The 13,320-nt window shown below is 43.2% G+C and overlaps 1 protein-coding gene across 2 annotated transcripts in view; it reads right to left on the bottom strand.

The window, feature by feature from the left end:
• TNFAIP8 (TNF alpha induced protein 8) overlaps positions 1-13,320 on the bottom strand; it is a 112,719-nt gene that overhangs the window by 38,443 nt on the left and 60,956 nt on the right. The window contains exon 2 of one of the 2 annotated variants that reach the window (XM_040421674.1): positions 10,983-11,173. The exons of the other annotated variant lie outside the window; for it this stretch is intronic. Coding sequence (XP_040277608.1) covers positions 10,983-10,995 — 13 coding nt within the window. The 5' untranslated portion in view covers positions 10,996-11,173. The remainder of the gene's footprint in view (positions 1-10,982; positions 11,174-13,320) is intronic. 2 annotated transcript variants of the gene reach the window in all.

The raw sequence follows: 13,320 nt of genomic DNA, 5'->3' as shown, positions 1-13,320 counted from the left end.
GGCTGAGACTGCTAGCACTGACTGGTGGCTGAGACTGCTAGCACCGAGTGCTGGCTGTAACTGAGGATGCTGCCACTGACTGGCGGCTGAGACTGGCGGCTGTGGCTGAGACTGCTGGCAGTGGCTGAGACTGCTAGAAACGACTGGTGGCTGTGGGTGCTGGCTTGTGGCTGAGACTGCTTGCACTGACTGATGGCTGTGGCTCTGACTGCTGCGTGTGGCTGGTGGCCAAGACTGGTGTCTGTGGCTGAGACTGCTGGCACCGAGTGCTGGCTGTAGCTGAGAATGCTGGCATTGACTGGTGGCTGTGACTGCTGGCACTGACAGGTGGGTGAGACTGGAGACTGCAGCTGAGAATGCTGGCACTGACTGGTGGCTGTGGCTAGTGGCTGAGAATGCTGGCACTGACTGGCGGCTGTGGCTAGTGGCACTGACTGCTGGTAGGCAAGACTGCTGACAGGGACTCCTCTATATGGCTGATAGTGCTGTGACTGATTGAAATGGCAGCGCTCCGATGTGCTTGCCGGCGCGCTGTGGCTGATACTGTAGTGAGTTACTGAAATGGCGGTGCTCCAACTTGCTGGTGTGGGCTGTGTGTGTGTGTGGGGGAAGGGGGGGGGGCATGTGTAGCGCAGTTTGCTCATTGGTCAGTGCGCTGGTGTGAGCGGTGCGAGGGATGTGTGTAGCGCAGTTTGCTCATTGGTTGGCGCGCTGGTGTGGGCGGCATATGGATCACTGTGTGCTGATAAGTCCCCGCGCATGCCCAAACAGCGCACACACACAGGGATTTTATCATGTAGGATATATATATATATATATATATATATATATATATATATATATATATATATATATAGAGAGAGAGAAAGAAAATCCGCAGCACTCCTTGACCTTTCTCAAGTCAAGTCCTGTGAGAGGACCGAAACGTTGTCTTTGTTGACATGTGTGAATAAATTGCACATTTTTTACTTGAAGGAGTGCTGCGGATTTTCTTTCTCTACTGATTCCGTCCTGCATCGAGGGACCACCGCGGGCACCCATACAACTACAGCTGTGTTTGAAGGAGTGCTGCCTGACCTTTTCCATGAATATATTCTATATATATATATATATATATATATATATATATATATATATATATATATATATATATATACATACATACATATACACACACTCTCACCTAAAGAATTATTAGGAACACCATACTAATACGGTGTTGGACCCCCTTTAGCCCTCAGAACTGCCTTAATTCTACGTGGCATTGATTCAACAAGGTGCTGACAGCATTCTTTAGAAATGTTGGCCCATATTGATAGGATAGCATCTTGCAGTTGATGGAGATTTGAGGGATGCACATCCAGGGCACGAAGCTCCCGTTCCACCACATCCCAAAGTTGCTCTATTGGGTTGAGATCTGGTGACTGTGGGGGCCATTTTAGTACAGTGAACTCATTGTCATGTTCAAGAAACCAATTTGAAATGATTCGAGCTTTGTGACATGGTGCATTATCCTGCTGGAAGTAGCCATCAGAGGATGGATACATGTTCTCATTCTGTTTACGCCAAATTCGGACTCTACCATTTGAATGTCTCAACAGAAATTGAGACTCATCAGACCAGGCAACATTTTTCCAGTCTTCAACAGTCCAATTTTGGTGAGCTCGTGCAAATTGTAGCCTCTTTTTCCTATTTGTAGTGGAGATGAGTGGTACCCGGTGGGGTCTTCTGCTGTTGTAGCCCATCCGCCTCAAGGTTGTGCATGTTGAGCATATCTCTAAATTATTAAGAGGTCATAAATTCTTATTTAAGCCACATTCTTATCAATAAGATAATGATTGAGCTATAATGAGTGTTTATAAAAGGCATCCTCAAACTGCGGCCCTCCAGCTGTTGTAAAACTACAACTCCCACAATGCCCTGCTGTAGGCTGATACCTGTAGGCTGTTCGGGAATGCTGGGAGTTGTAGTTTTGCAACAGCTGGAGGGCCGCAGTTTGAGGATGCCTGGTTTATAAGGTCAGAGAGCAGCTCTCCAAATGAAAGAAAAGACCGGAAATCCACAGGCTACTACTACAGAATCTCAGCTATGTACACAAAAAAAGATTCAATATTTTTAATAAAGACCAATTAAAAAAGTTATTTTTTAGCTCAAAATAAGTACAATGCAATAATAAAAAATAATTGCCCCCAAAAGGTGTACAGAGCCTTTAAATGTCAATTTATGTTACGTATTTCTGCCACAAGTTTCACTGCTTGCAATGCAAAGGGTAGGTGACTAATCTGGAGGATCTTCACACTGAAATTCTGTTGTAAAATTCACATTATTTGGTGTGAATCCTAGACATTACACACGGACAATTAGTCAAAAAAGACTGCAATAGGACATGCTGTGTTTAAAGTGGACCTTTCATGGGTTTGTAGTAAGTGAGATAAATAGATCTGTACCTGCGGGGTACCCTCCACTGATGCTGCCACCCTGTCTTTTTTTTAAATAGCGCTCCTGCGTCCCATTATGGGCCCCAGCAAATTTCACGCTCAGTATTACTGAGAAAAAACCTGGCTGTGACGCTCTGCGCTGCGATTGGACAGCGCTACAGCCAGGGGAGAAGGAGATGCCCACAGAGAAACACTGCGTCTCCTCCCCATTGCTCTGATGCTCAGTAACACTGAGCGCGAAATTTGCGAGGGGCCATAACGGGACGCAGGAGCGCTATTTAAAAAAAAAAAAAAAAAAAAAAAAAAACAGACATGGTGGCAGCATCAGTGGGGGGTATTTATCTCACTTACTACAAACCCATAAAAAGTCCTCTTTAAATACAAAATGTGAAAAAAAAGATTTTTACAAACATGACAGATATCTGGATGCTGTGGTTTTCAACCCGACCGAAACCAAATCAAGAGACGCTAACATGATCTGTTTCACTACTTCCTTTTATGTTATGCTAACGTTAGAAAATTATGTTAAAGATGCCACTTATCCTACAAGTGATGCTATGGATTCCCGGAAGTATATATTGTAGTCAAATACATAAAATCAGAAGCTACAGAAATAATGCGGTTGCAAAATTTAATAAATAAGGGTCAAGTGACAGCAACGTGTAAACCGACATCCTGAACAGAGGAGGAACTATCAGTTTAGGTCATGCTGCCAAATACAGACATGTAGATGATTTTGTACATTTCAGGAATCCAATCTAGTGAGCTACTGTGTGTACTACATATATTGTACAAAGAAAACTATTTGCAGTTTAGTAAAAGGTAAATACAAAATGTATAAGAGAAACACAAACGTTATGGCCACATTCACATGCCAATGTTTTGGTCAATATTTTCTAATCAAAACCAACAGTGGGTCCAAAAGATGGAAAATTTGTGCATCTTTCATTATCTTTTTCTCTCTATTGGTTCTACCCCTGGTTTTGACTTACAAATACCAATGCAAAATACTGACCTGAAAATAAGTCTGAAAGTGCGCTAAGAAAAGGTATTGGGAGTCTGGTTTTATAATTCTTAAAGTGGCTCTGTCACCAGGATCAACCCTATTAGGGTCAATTCACACGTCCGCACTTCCGGGTCCACAATTCCGTTCCCGAAAAAAATAGAACATGTCCTATTCTTGTCCGCAATTGCAGACAAGAATAGGCATATTCTATAGTGCCGGCAATGTGCGGTCCGCGGATCGCACATTGCCGCTGTCCGTGTTTTGCGGATCCGCAAAACACGTTGCGGATGTGTGAATGGACCCTTAAACCACACATACTGGCTTGCAGGGCTGATCATGCAGATTAAAACGGTACCTTTCTTTTGTATGTACGATCAATAGCTGCAGAGATATCAGCGTTTTTATTCATATGCAAATGAGAATTTCGAGCACTCAGAGGCAGGGCTAAATCATCTGAGCACTGCTGTGTAACACCCCCTGTGCTCTGCACACGCCCCCTCCCATTGATTGACAGGGCTAGACATCAGGCTGAGGGCAGAGCCCTGTCCAAGAGCTGTGTGTTAGCAATAACATAGATTCCATACACTATAGCTTTACCACACTGAGATCTGAGCTCAGACAGCTAAATCCACATATCACCGCTTTAGGCCTCAGGCACACGTCCGTTGTTTGGGTCCGCATCCGAACCGCCGTTTTTGCGGCTCGGATGCGGACCCATTCACTTCAATGGGGCCGCAAAAGATGCGGACAGCACTCCGTGTGATGTCCGCATCCGTTGCTCCGTTCCGTGGCCCCGCAAAAAAAAAATATAACATGTCCTATTCTTGTCTGTTTTGCGGACAAGAATAGGAATGTCTACAATGCAGAAGGCACTCGGATGGCTTCCGTTTTTTGCGGATCCGCGGTTTGCGGATCGCAAAAAAAAACAACGCACGGTCGTGTGCATGTAGCCTTAAAAGACTTCAACAGGGGCCTGGATGTATTTCTGGAGTGTAATATTACAGGCTATAGCTACTAGAGATGGGTCGTTGACCCAGGGAGTTATTTATTCCGATTGCCTGATTGGAGTCGGGAAGAAATTTTTCTCCCCTAAAATAAAGAAAATTGGCTTCTACTTCAGAGGGATTTTTTGCCTTCCTCTGGATCAACTTGCAGGATACCAGGCCGAACTAGATGGACAGATGTCTTTCTTCAGCTTTACAAACGATGTAACCATACTTTGACAGTACACAGACGAGAACATTTGTCTGAATGATACGTCAACATTCATGGTTTTTATTCAGTTTTTGAAACCAAAGCCAGGGGTGGGTCACGAATGGAGGACAGTGAATCTTCTCCTCCACTCCTGACATGGACAATGAAACCCAGGCTAAGGCTATTTTCACACTTGCGGCAGAATGATCCGGCAAGCAGTTACGTCGCCGGAACTACCTGGGGGATCCGGCAATCTGCATGCAAACGGACAGCATTTGTAGACGGATCCGGATCAGTCTTACAAATGCATTGCAAGAACGGATCTGTCTCTCCGGATGTCATCCGGAGAAACGGATCAGTTATATATTTTTTTTTTCACATTTTTCACAGATCTGGCATTGCAGTATTTTTAATGACGGACCAGGCACGAATACATTTCAATGTAAATTAATGCCGGATCCGGCAACTAATCCGGAATTTTGGACGGAGATAATACCACAGCATGCTGCGGTATTTCCTCCATCCAAAACGCAGTTCAGTGACTGAACTGAGGACATCCTGATGCATCCTGAACGGAATGCTCTCCATTCAGAATGCATGGGGATGAAACTGATCAGTTCTTTTCCAGTATTGAGTCCCTAGGACGGAACTCGGTGCCAGAAAAGAAAAACGCTAGTGTGAAAGTACCCCAAGTCTCAACCCTACCACCTGCAGGTCTTTGTGTGATTGCTGCTTCCTCTGTTTTATTCCTGGTCTGTTTTTAGGCTTTAGGAGAGCTTCACATACAACAGTTTTTGTTGGCCTTTTTTGGGCCACGTTATAGTCTACAGCAAATTGTGGAAAAATCTACATATGCACATATGGTATTTTTTCCTAGCATTTTTTCCAGTCTTCTCTACAGGATTGAAAACTGATAAAATACTGCACATTCCAAATGTAACAAAATAAACGCCTTCAAAAGAATTTGAAGTTCATGGCATTTGGAGACCTTATAGCCTACGAGATAGTGTTGTCTGTAAAAATAGAAAAATCATCAAAAGTCTCAAAATGGCCAATTATGAGAAAATTGAGAAATTAATGCAGCCACCAACATTTGATCATTTAAATTATATTTACATTTTCTGACAGAATGTTGCAGCCACTTGAATGAACAAATTCACGGAGGAGGTGGGGCGTGCAACTATCAGATTTTTATGAATATGTCATAATGTTGAATAGTCAGGAGAATGCCTTTAAGACCAACTGAAGGAAGGGAGGGATGGCTAGATAGATATATTGTTACTCTATACCCCTATCCTCCGCTGTTCCTTTTTTAAACAAACCAGAGAAGGCAGAAAATTCCATCAAAAAGTATGCTGCACAACCAGATCTGCTTTACACGACTTACTGTGTATGTGGCGCTTCTAAACCAGCAAGTCTGCCAACCAAGACTGGCACCACTGAGATGCTTTCAGTACAACACCAGTGGGGCCTGTAGCCGCCTTCTGCTGGTTTTGTAATGTACTGGGGTTTTACTAAAGATACAAGTTTGCACAATTTACATGGCTTCTTTACCCTGTAGTCATTTCCATTGAGAAAACTAGAAGCAGTCTGACACTGATACACTATTTGTCGAGGAAATGTTTGTGCTCAATAAATCTAAAATAATTGTGTTCATTTACCAGCAGTACTAGCAAACAAGGCAGTCATTGAGCTTCTTTCAGAATATCATCAATGTAATCTTTGGTGATCTGGTATAGAATTACTGTATACAGTTTACAGTAGGGTGTAGCCTCTGGAGCTACTTTGCTGTAAATGACTGAATTGTTCTCCTTCCTTTGCAGTGAGAGCAGCAAAACTCCATCAGGGGGTAAACCAAAGCTCAGCAAGGTTCCCTTTTTGTGCCATCAGCAGGCTAAAAGTAGTGATTGGCTCTTATGACATGTTGGGAGGTGTAGTCTGGAGGACCACAATAGAATACAGTCTGCAGCAAGGATCTGGAATACAAGAACTTCCATGGCTAAATAAAGCAATCTAGTTAATTACAGTACAGCAGTGAATTGCGATTTGAGCCGTTTCCTCGTGTTCCCAGAACTTTTAAAATGTTTAAGAAAATTTAATTTTGTATTCTTATACCTAAACTTCTAAATAAAGTTTATTAAAACCTACTGTGAATGCCCTAAAATGATTTTTTTTCCCCCAGGCGATATAGGCACATGAAGTTTTTGTGCTTGTAGCAGTTTGCAATCCGTTCTGCTGCACACTGCTGTATATGGAAGTACGAATTCCCCTTGGACAGCATCGGTCGCTATATGGGCAGGAGCCCCATAGCACATTGCTGCTCCTGTCTGTACCAGTGCTTCTCCCCTACAGCCTGTCACACATATGCTATGCCAGGTGTTAGCAGAGCGGGCACAGGCAGAGAGTCAATGTGCTATGCTGAGCTCCTGCCCGGCATCCTCTCATTCTGTTCTGCTAAAGCCTTCCATAGGGACCCTGCTATGCTATGGAGCTCCTACTCGTACAATGCTTAGTGCAACCGCAGGGGAATCCGTACTCTCGTACAACCCAGCTGCATAAATCGCATGGGAAACATAAAAAATAAAAATATTAGTAAAAAAAAAATGTAAAAGGTATTTTAGGTTATAATTAACCTTGGGGGTCATTTGCTATGCTGAAATACGCTTAAGTCAGGTGTATTTCAAGTGCATATAGCGGCACAGCAGTTAGTTATCTGCTACCTCGCCCCACTCACGCCAGGTCTAAAATTGTAGGTATGGCGTGGGTAGGGAATGGCCAAGAGGCCCGTCTCATTCATAATTTTCTACGTCTGTTTTAGGCATAGAAAAAGGTCTAAATGAAAGCTGTTTTATGCTTAGAACTGGCAATGGATGCGCCAAAGTTAAAGGGAACCTGTCTCCTGGATTTTGGGTATAGAGCTGAGGACATGGGTTGCTAGATGGCAGCTAGCACATCCGCAATATCCAGTCCCCATAGCTCTGTGTGCTTTTATTCTGTAAAAAAAAAAAACAACGATTTGGTACATATGCAAATTAACCCGAGATGAGTCCTGACCCTGACTCATCTCACATACAGGACTCATCTCAGGTTAATTTGCATATGTACCAAATCGTTGTTTTTTTTTTTTACAGAATAAAAGCACACAGAGCTATGGGGACTGGATATTGCGGATGTGCTAGCGGCAATCTAGCAACCCACGTCCTCAGCTCTATACACAAAATCCTGGGGACAGGTTCCCTTTAAGGAGAGGCCCACGCCTCTTCATAGCTTCGACGGAACCACCGTCAGTTTAGGGCTTTTTTAAGACCAGCGTCTTAGGCCTCTTTCACACTTGCGTTGTCCGGATCCGGCGTGTACTCCACTTGCCGGAATTACACTCCGGATCCGGAAAAACGCAAGTGTACTGAAAGCATTTGAAGACGGAACCGTCTTCCAAATGCGTTCAGTGTTACTATGGCACCCAGGACGCTATTAAAGTCCTGGTTGCCATAGTAGGAGCGGGGAGCGGTATACTTACAGTCCGTGCGGCTCCCGGGGCGCTCCAGAATGACGTCAGAGCGCCCCATGCGCATGGATGACGTGATCCATGTGATCACATGATCCATGCGCTTGGGGCGCCCTGACGTCACTCTGGAGCGCCCGGGGAGCCGCACGGACGGTAAGTATACTGCTCCCCCGCTCCCCACTACACTTACCATGGCTGCCAGGACTTTAGCGTCCCGGCAGCCATGGTAACCACTCTGAAAAAGCTAAATGTCGGCTCCGGCAATGCGCCGAAACGACGTTTAGCTTAAGGCCGGATCCGGATCAATGCCTTTCAATGGGCATTAATTCCGGATCCGGCCTTGCGGCAAGTGTTCCGGATTTTTGGCCGGAGCAAAAAGCGCAGCATGCTGCGGTATTTCCTCCAGCCAAAAAACGTTCCGTTCCGGAACTGAAGACATCCTGATGCATCCTGAACAGATTTCTCTCCATTCAGAATGCATGGGGATAATCCTGATCAGGATTCTTCCGGCATAGAGCCCCGACGACGGAACTCTATGCCGGAAGACAAGAACGCAAGTGTGAAAGAGCCCTAAAACTCCGGTCTTTATAAATGTGCCCCTTTATTTGTAAGTTTAGGTATACTTTAACCCTTGATGACTTCCACCGTACATGCATGGCGAAAGTTATCACTTTAAAGTATGCGCCCACTCATGAGCGCCATGGCTGCCGGGTTTCTGCTGTTTCAAACAGCAGAGGACCAGGGCTAATATCACACGCTCCGCTCCGGTAACAGCCTCCCCAAGCTGAGATCAGGGAAGCTGTTACATTGCAATGATAGGCTTCATAGCCTCAAGCAGGCTCCAGCCTATCACTGGTATATTCAAATACAGGCCTGCAGGTGGCAGCACTGGAATACTGTATACTGAATTCTGTGATGGATAAATATCCATTACAGAATACATGTGACAGTCTAATGATTGCTTTTTATAACCACCTAGGGTGACTTAAAAAAAATGAAGAAAAAAATTTAAAAAAGATTTTAAAAAATATAAAAATTACAATCCTAATTTACTATTAAAATATAAAAATATTTATCCCATACAGTGAACAGTGAGATGGAAAAAAAAGATCCAAAACTGCCAATTTGCCTTTTTTTTATCACTTCGCCTCCCAAGGAAATTTAATAATAACTGAAAATGTTATTGAAAAGTACATATCAGCAAAACATGAGCACTCACACAGCTCCACAGATGTAAATATAAAAAAGTTATGGAGATCAAAATACAGCAATGAAAAGAAAAAAAAAAAAAAACACTATATTTCAGTATTAACCCCTTAGGGACCGGGCTCATTTTCACCTTAAGGACCAGGCCATTTTTTGCAAAACTGACCAATGTCACTAAGTGGTGATAACTTTAAAACGCTTTGACTTATCCAGGCCATTCTGAGATTGTTTTTTCATCACATATTGTACTTCATGACCCTGGTAAAATGAAGTAAAAAAAAAAAAATTTTATTCATAAAAAAAAAAAAAAAGAAAAATTACCCAAAAGAAAATTTGAAGTCTGAAGTCACTTTGTGAGGCTTACATTTTTCAGTTTTTGGGCGATTATCTTAGGTAGTGTCTCATTTTTGGCGGGATGAGATGACGGTTTGATTGGCACTATTTTGGGGTGCATATGACTTTTTAATCACTTGCTATTACACTTTTTGTGATGTAAGGTGACAAATAAAATGGTTTATTTAGCACAGTTTTTATTTTTTACGGTGTTCATCTGAGGGGTTAGGTCATGTGATATGTTTATTAGAGCCGGTCGATACCCAATATGTCTTCCCCCCCCCCCCCCTATTTTTTTACCAATTTTCTTTTTTAACTTTATTTGGGGAAAATGACATTTTTGTTTATTTTTACTTGAAACTTTTCATTTTTGGGGGGAAAACTTTATTTTTTGTCCCACTTTGGGACTTCAACTTTTGGGGGTCTAATCCTTTACAATGCATTCCAATACTTCTGTATTGGAATGCATTGGCTGTATGAGTAATACTGTGTGTATTACTTATACAGCTTCCGGCCTGTGAGATCCAGGGGGCTGGATCTCACAGGCTCGTCACAGGAAGGCAGCGGCGATGCCTCAGGAAGGCATTGCGCTGCCTTACATGCCATCAGGTCCCCCCTACAGCCCCATGGGGACCCGATGGCATCACCACCCGCTGCACCATAAAAAGCCGCAAACCGCAGGTCTGACGTGCCAACGAATTGAGCAGGCACCTTGTTCTGATCACCGCCCGCCGGTACGTCATGTGTCCTAAAGAGGTTAAAAGACAAAATAAAAACTATACAAATGTAGTATTGTTGTAATTGAAACGACCCAGAGAATGAAGGTAACAGGTCAGTTTAACCGTAAAAACAAAACCCAAAACCCATAAAAAAATTCCACAATTTAGATTTTTTTTTTCTCCAGTTTTAGAAAGTACAAATTGTCCAGCAAGAAACAAGCTCTCATATGGCTAGATTAATGGAAAAATAAAAAAGTTATGGCTCGGGAAAGGCAGAGAAAAAACAAAAATGCAAAAACAGAAAATCGCCCGGTCCTCTAAGGTTAAGCATGCTACTGATTGTCAGAATAAAAAAAAATAAAAAAACATACAGAAATTAGTCAAAGGAAAGAAGGACTGCAACATAACATACATATATTTAGCCCATTGATCTCTAAACAATTTCTAAGCCATATGGCTAATACATGAGAAATTTCTGTGTTAAGTCGCAGGTATTCTAGTTAGTCACCAGTTATCACATACAATCACCTACCAAACCTTACAAAGAAGCCGGAGCAATTAGGAAGACATATTGTACTTACATGACTTGAACATTTCTCCCAGTGATGTGCTGGCCTATAGAAGGAGGTCTACCTGGGACAGAAATGCAGTTAATACTCCTTAGCTATTAGTAATTCTTCCTAATAGCTCATTGGTTTCCAACAGACACAATCCTTGTTCACACCAGTTATAAGAAAGCAGTACACCAGTCCGAATAGGCGCCCACTGTTTGCTAAACAAAGAATCGAGAGGCCCGGCTTGTTATTATGGGTGTTAGATTTCATTAGAAGTAGGAAGAATGTCATTTTCAAAGCTACTGTGCCAAAAAAGCCATATAAATGTGACTAAAGTTCCCATTGTACAATTAGACCTTTATAATATTTGTATCAGTGCTCTACATCACACACAGGTCAAAGCAGGATGGTTGGTGCCTTCGAACAATAAACTCTAATGAAAGGTCACAACTTGTAAGTACCTATAATTGTGTGTAGACAGACAATATACAATCAAAGGAACGGATAGTGGATACATTATAACGTCACAGATCAATGCAGAGATTACAGGCAACCTGGCAAGAAAAAGGAGGCACCAATAGTAGTAGATCGTTGTTACAAGTTTCAATTTCATTGTACTTCTAAAGCATAGAAGACCACAGATAACAGTACTAATACACTCCACTGTCCACCCGCTCACAGACAGGAGAGCCCCACGCTTTACCTCTACAATGCCATCACGCTGATCGTCTGCTGTCTGTGTGCCATGTTCCTGCAGTCTGTGAATGGAGGAGGCTGGCTGTGATGCACTGATGAGCAGAGGCACGGGGAACTGCTGATAATGCAAGACCAAGATAAACTTTTACACTCACTAACGCCTCATGCACATGACAACTGTTTGGGTCAACATCCGTTTACTTCATTGGGGCTGCAAAAGATGCGGACAGTACACGGAGTTGCTCCATTCTGTGGCCCCGGAAAAAAAAAAAAAAAAAAAGAACATGTCCTATTTTTGACCGCTTTGCGGACATGAATAGGTATTTATTATTGGCGAACTATACCGTTCCGCAAACTGCAGAAAACAGCGGGAGGCATCCGTGTTCTGCGGACTGCAAACAATGGCGCAGTCATGTGCACGAGGCCATAGACACAGAAGAGCCTTTCCTTATATTGGGATATTTTCCACTACCTTCAAATTACACCTAAAACAGCATTGTTATCGGGTGGCAATACATATATAAGCAGTAGGCAGAGTTTTCAAGAATGTCACAAGGCAGGAATTCTTCAGAAGGCTCAGTATTATGGGTTGGCAGTATGATGGTGGAAGGTGTGGTGCAAACGCAGTAACTACAGACCAGAACTTGCACTGCGGGACCTGCTGAAGTATCTGGGACTTACAGCTGAAGTCACTGATCAGTGTAGGAGGGACTGGAACTCTGCAGTAAAGACCAGAAGGGGTGTTGAAGAAAAGATGGATTCAATGCAAGAGAAATGCTGGAAGTTCTCTACTCTTATACCCCCTCCTTGCCTGCAGGGAGGGAGGAATGTAATTTACATGGGATTGTATATTGGAGATTGCTGGGAGAGGGAGTGATGCTATTTACATGGGACTGTAAGCAGGGGCATCACATATTAATTAAAGGGCATTGCATTAAGTAAAGGGCATCACACCACCATTTTTACAACCAATTAAAGTTTATGGGGCTCTTCACATGCCAGTTTTCTCATTTTGTTCAGGGGTTAAAAACAATTCTCACCTCAACAACTTGCACGCATGGGTCACTTGCTCCTGACTTGATGCAGCAGGACTTGCTCTTCCAGTTTGATGTCACATGATCATGCTGGAAGCACAGGTCCGGCTGCCTACAGTGAAGGGTGAGTATCCCCCATTATTGCAAGTGATTGAGGTAACTATTGTTTTTTTGGGGGGCCTGCAGTAACACTGATGGGGGCCACTATGGGGATCATTTATGCTGGGGGCCACTGGGGGAGGAAGCTAAAGGGAGGTTGCAATGTTATTTACATGGCACTGTATGTTGGAGAGGGCTGGCAAGAGGGTGTGATGTTCTTTACATGGGACTGTATGCTGGAGGGAGGGGAATGATGTTATTTACAATGGCCTGTATTATAATTTCTGGGTGCACTACTTGAAGGATTATAACTATAGGGAACACTGCAGGGAGCATAATAAATACTGGGGAACTACAGTAGGAGCATTATAACGGTAGGGGAAATTATAAATACTGGGGGCCCTGCAGGGGGAGCATTATAATGGCAACACTATAAGGGGTCTTATTACTACCGGGGGCTCTATAGGAGTGCTTTTAGATTGTCCTTATTTTCTACTGGTGGCTATAAAGTGGTGCCTCACAGAAGGGCTTTATTA

This window comes from Bufo bufo, chromosome 2, assembly GCF_905171765.1.
Source record: "Bufo bufo chromosome 2, aBufBuf1.1, whole genome shotgun sequence".
Classification (NCBI taxonomy): domain Eukaryota; kingdom Metazoa; phylum Chordata; class Amphibia; order Anura; family Bufonidae; genus Bufo; species Bufo bufo.
The sequence above is the reverse complement of the archived record's forward strand: the minus strand, read 5'-3'. Positions and strand labels throughout refer to the sequence as shown.